The sequence below is a fragment of the Ctenopharyngodon idella genome, chromosome 19, assembly GCF_019924925.1.
Source record: "Ctenopharyngodon idella isolate HZGC_01 chromosome 19, HZGC01, whole genome shotgun sequence".
Lineage (NCBI taxonomy): Eukaryota > Metazoa > Chordata > Actinopteri > Cypriniformes > Xenocyprididae > Ctenopharyngodon > Ctenopharyngodon idella.
The window spans coordinates 61,744-77,777 of record NC_067238.1 but is presented as its reverse complement, the minus strand read 5'-3'; the positions used below and the strand labels follow the sequence as shown (position 1 = coordinate 77,777).

The following is a 16,034-nucleotide window of genomic DNA, read 5'->3' as shown; positions in this document are numbered from 1 at the left end:
GGACACAGAAGGAGCCAATGGAGTCACTGTGGTTCAGAACGTTTGGGATTCTGCCTTGCTAATGCTATTGGTTGAGATTGTTAACTGACAGACTAATCTAATGGCACAAAGTACAAACATTAATACTAGATAACACAGATGGTGTAACGGATTTAACTGTAAGCAATGCAAAGAGCATAAGAAGACATACTAGAGACTGGGGCTCTAAATGTAATTTATTAAAATTTATTAATTGCAATTTTAACTCGAAGGTTGAGCTGTGTTCTCAGGATATTTTTGGGGCAAGTTGTCACGTTTTAAATGTAATTTATTAAATTTATTATTTTAAATGTCATTTATTCAATTCAGTAATTTAAGGTTTTTTTTTTGACAAAACGGTGATGTGACATTTTTGGTAATATTTACATATTGTATGGAAGTTTATTATATATATATATATATATATATATATATATATATATATAAAGTACAGTCGTTAAAAAAAAAAGGAATTTGCAAGATATGTTCATACAAAACAGCAAATTGCATCAAAATAATGTAATCAAATAAGATTTTAATTAAACAACATCATTACATTCCGCTCATGCTCAAAATTTAGCATAAACATCATGTGGGATCAGAATCAATGAGGAATTCTGTTCCAGATATAAATCAATAAGGAATCCATAGTTAAGGTGATGGCATAATATTTACCTGAAAAAAGTGGCATTAAATTATTTTACAGACATTTTAAAGGGCAAAGACAGCACAACGCAAACTTTGATTACTTCAGTACAGTGTTTTGAAAAGTGACTGAGATAAATTAGGAGGAACCTATTAACCTTAGATGAAGTAACTGTCAGACAAATCAAAACAAAGAGATAAAAAGTGAGATTTGATGTGATATTAAGCGAATAAACTAAACCGATATCAAGTAAAGTACAGAGGATGTAAAGGAGACACAGCTAAACTCCTGAGTGCATTGTTTAAATAGCAGCACGCACTATAAAACCCATCCATTAACTGAAATTCAGATGAAGAAAAAAAAAAAAAACCCAGATCAACAACCATGTGACCTATTCAAAAAGAACAGTAAATCCTATTAAAATCCATGTGCATGTTTTTGCAATTAAACATTGTTCAGAATACATATCTGCCTCCCAAAATGGCCTGCTATCTAGCAGAACTTCAAAACTTCATGCATTAAAACCAAACAACAACAGTAGAGGTACAATGTTCACACACACACACAAAAAAAAAAAATATATATATATATATAAAACAAAGGGATATAATGTTGGCCTATTTATAATGAGCACTGCAATGTTCGTCTCTCAATTTTAAGTGCAATCCTTTCACTAAGGTGATGTGTGTATTTTTTGTGATGTAAAAATACTTCATATCCCAACTTAATATGCGGAAACAACTAGAAGTAAGCTATATTCTATACTGATTACCCTGAAAAGTGTAAACACTGCATTACTATCAAAATATTGTTCTGTATGAGCATCCTGAACAGCCCGGCACAGCGACACTGACTCAACCAATGGCGTCAGTTTAGGGTGGGACTATCTGTTTGGTTGACCAATGGCAGACAGGGGAGTGTTTAAGGTTTACTGGTACTCACTGTAGAGTTACAGCAAATGTAGCGGACTAGCCAAAGGCCTTTATGATTGCCATTTTTAATATTTATATATATTTTAAAAGTATAATTTATATTTGAATTAAATACTTCTATCTATTAACAAATTATTTATTTTAGATATGTTTAAAGAATTACATTGCTGGGTGACTAGTTACTATAAAATCATTCTTTCTGTGTATCATGACTGGTTTAAGTGAACGATCTGCAAGCAAACTTCTTGAAACCGATTCCATAAATTACAGTAAGTCTTTGCAGAACTAAGAAGAAACTGAGGAAGGCTAACATAGACTGCGGCGTCTGAAACATCACACAACCGAATGCAACTATTCAGAAACATAGCATCGAAACTATTTCAGCATATCATCTTATGCTACAGGACCCCACAGAGTCAAAATGCAAAATTGCACAGATTTTACACCCGTAAAATTTGAACTACATTTGAAAAATGTAAAGCCATAGGTCATCTTATAAATACTCATCTACTGTTTTTAAATGAGGCGGTAACACTCAGCTCACACAATAAAGTGTAAGATCCTGAGAGACTGTAAACCATTTTGATGCGAACTTCACTAACTTATTTAAACTAAATGGAAAATATGTTCGTTTGAGCCCAACACCCTATAGTCAGTGACCGATTTTTGTCAGCTAACTGAAACTAGATCTTCATTTATTTAAGAGGCAAGCGGTTAAGGAGAATCTTGACAACCAAATGCTCGTAGTTCATCACGTGTTAGTGATATAACTGATGTGAGAGTCATGGCTCACAAAGCACAGAGTTCTCCAGAGAGAAGTCATAACGAAAGTTGGCTAGTTTGTCATTTATGTCAGAAGGCAAGGTGATATCTGTTACAAAGGGCAGGCCCGCCTGCATGGCCAGGATATGTGGTGCTAAAGTGAAAGGTATATCTCCTAGAAGTTCAGTGAGAGCAGGGGTGGCGTCTACACTGTGCGTTTCTGAGGACATCTTAGCAGATGTGGGCTGGGAGGAAGGCTGAGCCGTCTCTGTAAATCCTCTGTTCCTGGTGCTGGATGGCTGAACAAAAAAAGAAAATCCACAGTGAAAACTGAGAAACCGGATCTGTTGTAGAGCAGAACTGTTATTATATTCATCACAGCATGTGTGACTCAACCAAACTGCCACTGTGAGCACGTTTTTAGCTTTTTAACTCCTCATTAAGGCTGAATAAGTTCATCCTTACTCATTATAATCATCATCAAGGTCAGGTGATTTGATATGCCAGGTATCAGTTTCTTAAGTATTAATTGTTATTAGTTAGACTGACTGCATGAATGAGTCAAAAAAATTTGGCCTCACATCAGTACACCCAAAAAGTGAACGCGTGCAGCCACAGAGCTGAGAAATCTGGTCTCATATGAGGTGAATGAGGATTCATAACAGGCCTGAAACATCACGACGAAGGAAGTCACATGTTGTACCACAACTAGAGCTGAACTTCACAGTTTAACACAACTAATGATGCACAAATGTACAGCACATAGATAAACTAACGTTCGAAAGTTTGGGGTCGGTGAGATTTTAAATTTTTTTGAAAGAAATTAAAACTTTTATTCAGCAAGGACACATTAACTTAATCAAAAGTGCCAGTAAATACTTTTATAATGTTACAAAAGATTTCTATTTCAAATAAATGCTGTTCTTTTGAACTTTCTATTCATCAAAGAATCTTTGAAAATGTATAACAGTTTCCACAAAAAGTATTATGCAGCAAAACTCTTTTCAACACTGATAATAATAAGAAATGTTTCTTGAGCAGCAAATTAGCATATTAGAATAATTTCTGATGGATCATGTGACACTGAAGACTGGAGTAACGATGCTGAAAATTCAGCTTTGCCATCACAGGAATAAATTACATTTTAAAATATATTAAAATAGAAAAGAGTTATTTTTAATTGTTATGATATTTCACAATATTACTGTTTTTACTGCATTTTTGATCGAATAAATGCAGCTTTGGTAAGCACAAGAGACTTCTGGCAGAACAGATTCTAAAATGTATAATAGTTTGGGTGTAGTGTTGTATTTTAACATAATCAGCTCAAATACACCAGTAAGAGACACTGTCATTCCTGTGCATTATTAATTAAGGTCAAATGTGAAACTAAATGCACAAAAAGATGTTAATTTGTCAGTGATTAAATGTGCAAAGCTTTTCATTCATAGACACTTAAGCTGGTGCTTCTGCTGCAGATAAACAGAATCTAGTTGTCATAGTTGTGGAGGTGGTTTCATACTCTTACCTTTCCTGTTTGTCTTATATGAGTGCCAAATACATGTCAAACAGTGAATGATGATCTATTAATGTCAGTTCTTTACTGCAACATGAGACTGGTACAATACATAGAGGGAGAAGCAAAAACCTGTGAACAACTAACTGAACTAAATAAGGTGGAACTCGTAACTTCCCAACGATGAAAGAGGAGGGTGATTGAAAGCCATCCAGCCCCAATAAAGACCAAAAAGCACAATGAAAGCTGTCTCCTGAAACCACATAATAGCTCTGTGTGAGAAACAGACTAAAATTTGATTCACTCAAAATTGAAAATATTGGTCTCCATTCATGCTCAGTGTATGGAAAAGAGTAGCTTGGACATTCTGTATAAATAACTGCTTTTGTCTTTTAAGGGGGAAAAAAATAAATCATAGACACAAGGTAAGTAACTGATTGGAATTCTCAGCTTTTCCTTTAAGCATCTGAATCAGGTTTCTGAATGGCAGCTTTGTGTAGCTTATAAAGACCCGGTTTGTGGTTCGACTGAATCACAGAACTGCTAACACAACTCTCTGGTAATTTCTAAAGATGTGCTTTTGTGGCATTTAACAGCTAAGCTATGATGTGTCATTCTGTTCCTGTCAATGTTTTTTCTTTGTCCATGTTTTGCATGTAGTGTCAATTTTTCTTCCTCTGTTTTTCCAGTGTTCCCCTAAAAGTCAGCATCAAGCACGAAAAGCAATCATCTTAACTACTTTTTGTGGCTTGTATATCTAAGTGAAACGGCTTCTCAAATGAAAAAAAAAATGTAGCGCGAGACCTTTTGGATTTTGTCCATCGGGAACTGATTGGATTATTGCTAATTGCTGTGATCTCATTTTTTATTGGATTACTGTCCCGGTGCACACGTCATCAGAGAAGAGATGTTGTTACAAGAGGGAGAGGACTTTTTTTTTTTTTTTTTTAAGATTATCAGGAACATAAATTAAAAAAAAAAAAAAAAAGAATGATGTGCAGTTGTGTACGAATAAATCATTTATAATAAACACTAGAATTTTCTATTTCGACTTCATTGTGACTTTAACATTAAAGGGATAGTTCACCCAAAAATTAAAATTCTGTCATTATTTATTCACTCTTATTTTGTTTCAAACCCATAAGACTTTTGTTAATCTTTGGAACAAAAGTTAAGATATTTTTAATAAAATCTGGGAGAATCTAGAATCTATTCACTCAAAACTCGGGTGGTTCAAAATGTTCATAAAGAGCTTGTAAAAGTAATCCAGTGGTTTAATCCAAATCTTCTGAAGAGATATGATCACTTTATATAATGAGCCAATTTAATTCAGGCTTTTATTCACATATAAACATTGATCAGCAAACTTACATAGAGCACTCAAATATGGTAAACGGAAGCACAACTCTACTTGCTTGACGCAGGAGAAGCAGCAGCTCATTTGCATTTAATGGGACACACAAAAACGGCATGTTTTTGCTCAAACTCAAATAGGGGCAAATTTGACGAGCTATAATAAATGATCTGTGGGGTATTTTGAGCTGAAACTTCACAGACATATTCTGGGGACACCAGAGACTTATATTACATGTTGTAAAAGGGGCATTATAGGTCTATGGAGTCAATTTAAAGCCACATATCATTGCAAAAGAATAAAGAATTGCGTTTCTCTTTATGGCAATGTTTTGATGTGGGGCGTGTTCAGCGGGCCTGGCCACGCCTCCCTCAAGTGATGACATCTGCTCAAGACGCAGATCAGCACAGATGAAGGCACCGTTTGTTATTGTAACTGTATTGATTGTGTTTCTCTGTTCAATAAATTAAAAAAAAAAAAAAAAAAACAGATGAAGGCACCGGGCCTCTGCTGGACATGTATGGTCATAACATTTTTTCTATAGCTGCAATTCCTACACTTTTTTCTCTAACCAGCAGATGCCTCACACCTAAACAATATCCAGAAACAACTTGTATTCAGTTTAGATCATCATCAAGTAATTTTTTTTTTTTTTTTTTTTTCATAAAGATGTAATATTTTATATGCAAGGTAATGGTGTAGTTGAGTAATAATGAGAAGTAAACAAAAAAAATTATATATAATTTGTATTATTAGAAAATTTATTTTTTATACAATAGCTCTGTAAAAAATTTGTGACAATAACTGGAAAAGAAGAGAAAATGTGGGTTAAAACTGGCAGTAACTGAGAAATAATGTAAACAGAGTCCTCCCTTGGATTAACAGGTTAACTTAAGCAAACACTGGTAATACACATTTAGTTAACAAAACGAAACCATAAACATTTTAATGCAATAAAAGTGTGCACACTGACAGAAATAAACAGCAGATATTGGCATATTTCAGATAGTTCACATTAGCGAGTAGTGGCTAATAATAAACACCACTTTAACACAATCTCTAACTTAAGCAAACACTTTTAATAGACATTTAGTTAACACAATAAAACCATGCACATTATAATGCTAGTAAAAGTGTGAATACGAAGAAACGATCCACCCGCATTTCTCTCAGCCATGGTGCCTTCATCTGTGCTGATCTGCGTCTTGAGCAGATGACGTCACTTGAGGGAGGCGTGGCCAGGCCCACTGAACACGCCCCACGTCAAAACATTGCCATAAAGAGAAACGCACAGAAAAGTGAAGCGTGAAGGGAAAACGGTATCGCGAGCACAAGCTTGACTGGAGCGCAGAATAAAAGGAGCGTTGCAAATGAATTAGTAGGTGTGACCATGAAAAATATGTTGCAGAGATAAAATAGGATCATTGATTTTTGCAATTAATTAGATCTTTATTTTTGCACTACTTTATTTCTTTTGCAGTTCTTTTTTCAAGTTCAAGTCCACCAACGTTAATCTGCTAACTTCCCTGACTGCTTTGTCGGATAAAATGGCGGCTCCGGCGTTATGATTGGTTAGATCGCCTGTCAATCAAACTCCTGGAGAAGGGTCAATTGGGGTTGGAGCTAAACTTTGCAAGAGAGTGGCCTTCCAGGAGCAGAATTGGACACCCCTGCTTTAAAGCATTGTGCTGTTTTTGTGATCAATGCACCTGTAATCCAGAAACTATGTGAGCTCTTTGGAACTCACGCAAGTATTTCTTTGGAAACTCACGTATCAAACTACATACTGTCATGCCTCTTTGACAGCTGAGGTTTTTCATGTGGTTTTTCCATTATTTTGTCCACCTGATTGTAAAACCCACTTGTCCTGTCCACAAGTCAACTCCATTAACTGACTCTAGGCTTTGGGATTTTGTGAAAGCCTCTCATATTCAAAGAGAAAGAGTGAGACTGAGCGTCTTTCATTAGCCATATGTCTCCAGGCGGTGCTGCGGAACAGATTGCTGAATGGCAGCAGCACATGTTGGCGCTGTTCAGTCCTGCCACCTGGCACCTGTCACACACCCGCTCGGCTAGCGCAACTCAAGGGGCTCTTTCTCTCTTCAGTGCTGTTGCGTGCCCAGCACATAGCATATGGAAATCATGCCGGCCCGCTAACACAAACGACTCTATGAGTGATCCTTAAGATTTAATTACTCTGTTCAGAATCAGACTGAAAATGTAGCATACCGTGTGTCTACTGCTCTAAGCAAAGAATGTTTTGATATTTTATCATCCGCCAGGTCAAAACAGATCATTTAAAAAAGTAACAGCACACCTTTCCTCAACAAGCATGTACAGCACTGAGTCTTTATGCAGCTCTTTTCTAAATAATGAGTCTGACACATTTGTATTGACCATCTGTTAAAACCAAAAATGACAAAAAGAACCATAAATGTGCGGTCACATTAGTGAAATTTTGCCAGCGAAAAAGCCCAATGTCAGTAGTGTATGATGTGTAAACCAAAGCTCACACAGAAGACGCAAACTAAGCAGCTTTCTGTTGTTCACCATGGTGAAATTCACATGAACAGCTTGAACCTGTTGCGAAATCTTTCTGGGGAAATCTTTCGCCCTTATGCAAAATTTCAGATTGCATGGATTCCTAATGAAATTCAGCCCATGAAATTTGGCTGAATAACAGTAAATATGACTGCACTTTGAAAATTGTCTATATGATTGACATATTGACATTTACAGTCTTCTGCTTTGTGATGTGAGGAATGGACCAAAATTTAAGTTGTTATTCACTGATAATCTTCCCCTCCAGTGAACTGTTAACCAGTGAAGTTCTGTGACTGTATCAATGGCAAATTTTGGCAAATTGGTGGGTAATTCAAATTAATTTGTATTGTAATAGTTTGTATGACCTGCTTACGCCCGGCTGAGGTTCAGGGGTGGACATTCATGCTTATTTTTGTTCTTCTAAAAAATCATACGTTTTCATACGAATCACATCGTACAAATTCATACAAAATCGGCACCTTGTAAAACAGTTACGTTCTCACATTAAAGGGTTAGTTCACCCAAAAATGAAATTTCCTTTATTAATTACTCACCCTCATGTCGTTCCAAACCCGTAAGACCTTCGTTCATCTTTGGAACACAAATTAAGATATTTTTGATGCAATCCAAGAGATTTTTTTATTCCCCATAGAAAGCACAAATGTCTTAATTTGTGTTCTGAAGATGAACGAAGGTCTTACGGGTGTGGAACAACATGAGGGTGAGTAATTAATGACAGAAATTTCATTTTTGGGTGAACTAACCCTTTAACAGCTCACTCGATGGAAAGATTATGTGAATGATGACTTAAATTTTGATTGAAGTTTGTTGCCATACTAAGTATTTGTAATTATGGATCACTCTCCTAAGTGAAACAAAACTCACCTTAGATGGTTGTACTATTACATTTGTTGCAGGCTGCTCAATGTTTATGGACTGAATCTTCTGTCGCTGGTCCTCAGCAGTTTCACCTGAAATGCAAAGAATAAAAACAATGAATAGTTTTAAAATCAATCACAGAAGAAAAGCATATTATTTAGCAAATAGCAATTCCCAGCACCAGTAATTGACCCTGTACGGCAATGGCTTGATTTTCCAAAAGAATAATTACTTTTCCTCCACGGCCAACACAATAATGTGGATTAACTACATTAAACATGGTAGATTACATTATCATATTACGAAGCATTCCTTCTAGGTACTTACAGCCACAATCAACGGCGGTACTTGACAGAAACCTGCAACACCTTAGAATCATAACTAGACAGAACACTGTGTAACAAAAAAAAGACATTTTCTATGCAGGACCCGTTCTTTCCTCTACATCATCATTACATGTCTTTCCTGTCTGGAATTGCAGATGGTGTAATTCCTTCTAGAAAATGAAACCCAGCCTCTTCCTGTTGCTCCTGAGAATCACACAGCTGAATGTCTTGGTGATCGTCTGCTCACCTCTGGGGCCATCACACACACCACGGCTCCTCCCTGTTATTATCAACACCTTCACAAATAACTCCCTCTGAGATGGTGTCCATTGTTTATGTTCTGGGAAAAAGCTTGTATGACTTGTGTCTAAAGGGGAGTTCACACTGACAGGAATATACCAGAGGTCAACAGCTCTTGGTGTTAGTTGCGAGTAGCTGTTCCTCTTGGACTGCAGTTTCCAACTGCATTATCAGGTGGGTCACATAATCTGCTTTAATTTGTTGCATGGTCTCTGTTCCTCATGTCATCTCAAACTGCCGTCTCCAAATGACAATGTATTATCTGGGCAAAACACTGTCAGTGTGAATTTCTTATAAGACCTTCCCTATACCAACAGGAAGTACTGCACCGAAATATATATTATTTTACCAAAACCAAAATTAAAGTTTAATTTCACTTCCATTTGAATTTTTTAGCCAAAAATCAGAACTGAAAATAAAGTTTGGGTTATTGAACTTTTGTTTGATTGCTGTTCAGGGTGTTGTGAACATTCTGCTGTGTTCTCAGGTAAATGAAACTAGTACCAAAGTTCATCGCCAATGAGCTGCTTCTTGATTCTTCCAATTTTTTTAAGAGACTCAATTGCTTTATATGATGAACAGATTTCATTTAGGCCGTCATTAATATAAACATTAATCAGCGAACATAAAAAGCTCAACTGAACCTGCTTGATATTGCGTGAGAACAAACCTCTTGCAGAAGCTCAAACATGCTGTGTAACACACGAGAATGAACCTCGTTGGTTCGCACATGAAGCAATCATGATTGAGCTTCCGTTTACCACAGCTGATGTGTGTTGATGAATGTTTATATGTGAATAAAAGCCTAAATTCAAAATGTTCATCATAAAAAAAAAAAAAGATTGTGTCTCTTCAGAAAATTTGGACTAAACCGATTAATTCATATGGATTTCGTTTCACGATCTCATTATGAACTTTTGGAAGCGTCAAAGTATCAGTTGTGTAGCTGTCTATAGAGGGACAGAAAATTCTCAGATTTCATCAAAATGATCTTCATTTGTGTTCTGAAGATGAATGAAGGTCTGACAGGTTTGGAACGACATGAGGGTGAGTAATTAATGACAGAATTTTCACTTTTGGGTGAACTAACCCTTTAAGAAAAATAGAAAACTACTCAGTGCTATTGGATGGATAACTTTAGCTGTAATACAGTCAATCCCTTACAGCACTGAATCAATATTAAGGCCTGTTTATGCCAAGAACGATAACTCCAATCATAAAGTTTTAAAAACAGCACCCACACCACAACTATACTGATAACGACAGCGGAACGATATTGTTGGAATTACTTTCAGATCGATTTTTTTAAGCTGGTGACCAATAAAAACATTGACAGCCAATGAAATCCATTTGACATTAAAGCGTGTGTTCTGGGTGTCTCAGGGGCTTAGAATAAACAAAATGTTATTGCCTCTTAGTGTGGACGCCAAGATGTTTATCATTATAGTTGTTGTCCTTGCTGCCTTTTATCAAAAATCTTCAAAGTAGGAAAATGAACTAGGTGATTCAATGAAACAGATCTAGTTTCAAATAAAAAGCACGGACTTGCTTGAGCCAAATACGCTCTACTGATTTAAGACGAATCAACGCTGAACTGAATTCAACTGAATAATGACAATACTGGCTTTTTTAAGAGCAGCTTTACAGCAGAATTCAAGGCCCTGTTTCCACTAGTGCATTTTCGTTTTTAAAACGGTGTTTTAAAATGAAAACGATCCTCGTTTATACTGACGTTTCCGCTGCGTTTCAGAAACGATCTCTTCTACACTACACGACCGAAAACGCAAGTCACATGACTGTTCATGCACACTGGGCAGGCGCGTACAAGTGTAAACAGTTGCCTCTTGCATGTAGGTAGCTGCAGTATTTAAAAAAAATGCAGTTTAACTGCACAGTGGCTGCTAAAAAGGACCACAATGTCAGCAAAGCATGACGTTCCATCTCCATGTTATTGTTTACATGGTCGACGAGGCTGGTGTGTTCCAGAGCCGTTTAGAGAGATGGCTTTGGACTGTGTTTCCTAAAAGCATTGTGAGCCTAAATTGATCGTATAGCCACCAACTGTCACTATGATCAATTTAGGCTTATGATGCTTTTGGGAAACACAGCTCTGACGTATTATTGTCGCATTCCGGTAGCGTAATGAGGGCAGCCACAGCATTGTTTTAAAAAGTCTCGTTTTGGTCCGTTTACACTAAACCCTGGCATTTTCAAACTAAAACAGGGTTTGCAGCGTTTTCGAAAGTCTCAGTTTTCGAGGGTCGATAACGCCAGAGTAGTGTAAACGACAGATGTAACCATAGCAAAATTATGCATTTTAAAATGAAAATAGGGGCCTAACCAGGGCCTGATTCTGTTTGCATCACTGATCATTATTTTCCTGTTTATCACTGTAAAGCTGCTTTGAAACAATCTGTATTGTATAAAGCGCTATATAAATAAAGGTAACTTGACTTGACATGCAACATAAACTGATCCTTCACTAAGCTCCTACTATTTGCCATTTTACAAACCATATACGGTCTCATTTGCACTTCAAAGTCAAAAGCAACGAATTTCTTTCCCCAAGAGAAGTAGATCTGTGGCACAGATAAATAATGCAATGTAAAGTAAGCCTATGTTGTCGCCCTTATGTGGTGTCAGCACAATTACCGTAGCCACAAATGCAAATAGGCTACCTTGGGCCTGGTCTAGTGTGTTGGAGGTGAACCAAACCACTCACACTTAGAGGAATTTTGTCATATGTGCAGTGCTACATATGTCAATGATGTGATAGACCAGTTGTCAACTGCAATTCAATTCATACAGGAAAAATTATCGGAACTTTCAGGTAGTCAATTTGGTTTTAGAATGAGGTTGCTATTCTCGTTCATAACCAAACCATATACACTATATTGCCAAAAGTATTGGGACACCCCTCCAAATAACTGAATTCAGGTGTTCCAATCACTTCCACAGGTGTATAAAATCAAGCACCTAGGCATGCAGACTGCTTCTACAAACATTTGTGAAAGAATGTGTTGCTCTCAGGAGCTCAGTGAATTCAAGCGTGGTACCGTGATAGGTTGCCACCTGTGCAATAAGCCCAGTGAAGAATCACGCTTCTCTGTCTGGCAATCCGATGGACAAGTCTGGGTTTGGCGGCTGCCAGGAGAATTGTACTTGCCTGACTGCATTGTGCCAAGTGTAAATTTTGGTGGAGGGGGGATTATGGTGTGGGGTTGTTTTTCAGGGGTTGGGCTTGGCCCCTTAGTTCCAGTGAAACAAACTCTTAAAGCCCCGGGTATACTTCACTTTCCGCACCCGGATGCGTCTCAGGCGCAGTCGCGTCCGCGCATCTTTCAAAGTATACTAAACCACGGATGCGCGCTGATGACCAAGTTCGACACATGCGCAGTACAATTTTTTCTATATTCTTTACCAGACATCGTGTCATCAACGGGACATTCGCTGGGCAGGATCAGAGAAGAAAAATAGTGCATCCACCATTGCAACATAGTTCATAAGATACACCAAGAGAACAGGAATCAAAAACGATGGAGAAGGCATGCTTCTGAGTTTATTCGTCTTGTTTTTGAATCGCTCTTTCCACACTCTTCTTCAACGACTGCACATTGTGCTCAGTACTGTGCGTATTGCCACCTAGTGGACTCTTCTGTCCCGCTTGCGCATGCGCTGTTGCATCCGCGTGGTTGGGCTGCATGCGGTGTGCGGCCGGCCGCGAGCCCTCTGCATGACGAAAATTACGTCATGTGGACGGTGCACGAACGCGGACGGCCGAAGTATACCCGGGGCTTAATGCTTCAGCATACCAAGACATTTTGGACAATTTCATGCTCCCAACTTTGTGGGAACAGTTTGGGGATGGCCACTTCCTGTTCCAACATGACTGCGCACCAGTGTACAAAGCAAGGTCCATAAAGACATGGATGAGCGAGGAACTTGACTGGGCTGCACAGAGTCCTGACCTCAACCCGACAGAACACCTTTGGGATGAATTAGAGCGGAGACTGCGAGCCAAGCCTTCTCACCAACATCACTGCCTGACCTCACAAATGTGCTTCTAGAAGAATGGTCAAAAATTCCCATAAACACACTCCTAAACCTTGTGGAAAGCCTTCCCAGAAGAGTTGAAGCTGTTATAGCTGCAAAGGGTGGGCCAACTCCATATTAAACCCTACGAATTAAGAGTGGGATGTCATTAAAGTTCATGTGCACGTAAAGGCAGGCGTCCCAAAACTTTTGGCAATATAGTGTATGAGCAGAACCTTATTTAGCAATCCAAACCAGACCGACAAGTGTGTTCTGCTGATGTGAAGGTAACAGTCATGTGTCTGTCCCGTCAGCCTGATGAACACATTTGGTCTAATTCTGGTTGAGCCAAAGCACTTCATTGTAGTCCAGGGATCAAGCTTGGGTTGAGTTCATATACAGTTCTACCCTAAAGTACTAAGACTGGTCCAGAGTGCAGCTTGCTTCATGTGACCCAGTGTAATTACACAATGTTACATCACGTACCGTTTGTATTCCAGTTGCCAAGCACACTCCCTAAACCCATGATGAAGAGTGAATAAAAGAGATTTCAAAAATTCAAACAGTCATTGAGTAATGCACTTTGTTTCAAAATGAACCTAAAATGCTGAGAAAGTATTTAGAAGATTATGACTCACAAATCAATAGAACAATAATGTTTAACAGATTTATAATCCGTTTATAACTCTGAGAATTTGCATTAAAAAATAAATTTAATTTATATGTCCCAGAAACAAACACAGTCTTTAAAGTCAATATGAAATAAAAACTGAGCCTATTTACTTTCTTGAATATTGTTGTAGATCATGCAGCCTTTCTAAAACCTTGCCAATTGTGCAAAAAATAATATAATTTAATACCAGTTAACATTAATGTCATAAGAGTTAAGTGACAGGCTTCATAAACATGTCAGCTTCAAATTAAAAGCATCAAAGCATCACTCTCTTATAGTGAAATTCTCTGTTCATTTCCAAAACGTTCTCACAGCATGGTTAGCCTAAAATTGGAGAACCATTAGAGCATAGTTTGCCAAACATCCATCTTTCCTCAAATATTCAGCAGTAATTTTCCATTCCCTGGTTTCCAATATTTCCTCAAACTACATGAGGACATGGTGTGAGCTATTCAAATCTGGCTCAAGCCCTCAGTAAACATATCCTGCTTTTTATGAAGCATGGGATCTCTCTTTCCCTTTGACCTACATTCCCTTTAATATAGTTATAATACAGATGATATGTGCAAATGTGCAAATATAAGATAACATGGAGCTGGGAAACATAAAAACATAAAACCTTATTACTGCAACTAGCACAACAAAAGGACAAGGTATGTGATATGACTGTATAAACTCTCAAGGCTACAAATGTGTAGACAAATTTGACCAACACTGACCCTTGGCCATCTGTATCCACTCCAGGTACAGGAAATGGGGGTTTACAGAAGTACAGAGAACCCCAAATCCATGTCCTGATTACTACTTCATAATTAGGGAAAGTAAGAGGCGTCAATGAGGCTAGAATCTGTATTAACTTTTCCCATTGATGAACTACAGCCTTCACACTGAATAGGAGGATTGAATTATACTGCCCTCTTGTGGTAGATCGGCATTAACCAAACAATTTTTGGATATAGCTTACGATTCTACTTAATATTTCTGACAGACAGACAGACAGACGTTTCCTATATTTTTTTGTTCAGCACACACACACACACACACACACACACACACACACACACACACCAGACATCTAACAAATATTCACGTTTGTTTGTTTGTTTGTTTGGGTGTTGATTTCAATTTTCAGCAGCGTTTCTCAGAAATCGCTTACTGCACCTTTAAGTGTTTTTACATTCTTAGTCAGCTAAGAAAATAAAATAAAATAAAATATAGGCAATGATAAAGATTTTTATAAAATAAAATAACTTACCAATGATGACAAATCCATCAGTTTCTCTATCATTAGATTTTTTGGCTCCATCATTCTTGAATCCGAAAAACTTCAACATCCTTGTGTGTCTGTGTTAAAAGTCAGAGTCATTTCTCAATAACACACGTGATATGCTGGTATGGAGCAGATTTCGATATCAATCGAGTGTTACAAATGTAATTTTCTTTTTCTTTATAGATTCAAAAACAATGTGATCTATATAAAGTTACAACTTGGAGTCAATGAAAACTAACGTTATGCTGTTGTTTTGTTTTTCCTTGACAGCTCAAGAGACAAGCAAGTTAGCAAGCGTTACTATACTACATTTCTGCTGAAATACAACAAACAAAAAGAACAATCGTTTGAGATCTGAGTGAAATATTGTCTTACTTAAAATCATATGTGGATAATATTTCAGTTTTGTTATGTTAAAAGCGAGCTACTCGACTGAAGTTTTGTTTACTGGTCCTTCCCACGTCGTGTCCATCTGCTTTATCAGTCCGTGTGAAAACCAAAGGAAGAGAATTCTTACAATGCGTTTCCAATAAATCTTTTAAAAATAATGCAATCTAGTAGATCAAGTCCACGTAGTAAAGCATCGATAATGTTTCTGTAAATATTTACTAACATGTCTCTTGCTAACAAATGTGAATGAAATCTTAATAATTATGTTCTTATTAATAAACCAGGAACATAATTACGTCTGTTATATATTTTTTCAATAAATCGGTTGAACAGCTGTTCCCCAATACAACCTCTTTCGGAAATGTTCGATTTAATGAATTAGCTGATAAGTG

General features: G+C 37.3%; 1 protein-coding gene across 1 annotated transcript; it reads right to left on the bottom strand.

Annotated features, from left to right (window-relative positions):
• Positions 1 to 533: 533 nt before the first annotated feature.
• umad1 (UBAP1-MVB12-associated (UMA) domain containing 1) lies at positions 534 to 16,033 on the bottom strand. Its single transcript, XM_051872009.1, has 4 exons — positions 15,628 to 16,033; positions 15,238 to 15,326; positions 8,658 to 8,743; positions 534 to 2,657 (listed from the first exon to the last, which is right to left on the bottom strand). Exons 2-4 carry the CDS (start codon positions 15,314 to 15,316, stop codon positions 2,379 to 2,381), a joined length of 444 nt encoding a protein of 147 aa, XP_051727969.1. The 5' UTR covers positions 15,317 to 15,326; positions 15,628 to 16,033; the 3' UTR covers positions 534 to 2,378.
• Between the last annotated feature and the right edge of the window lies 1 nt (position 16,034).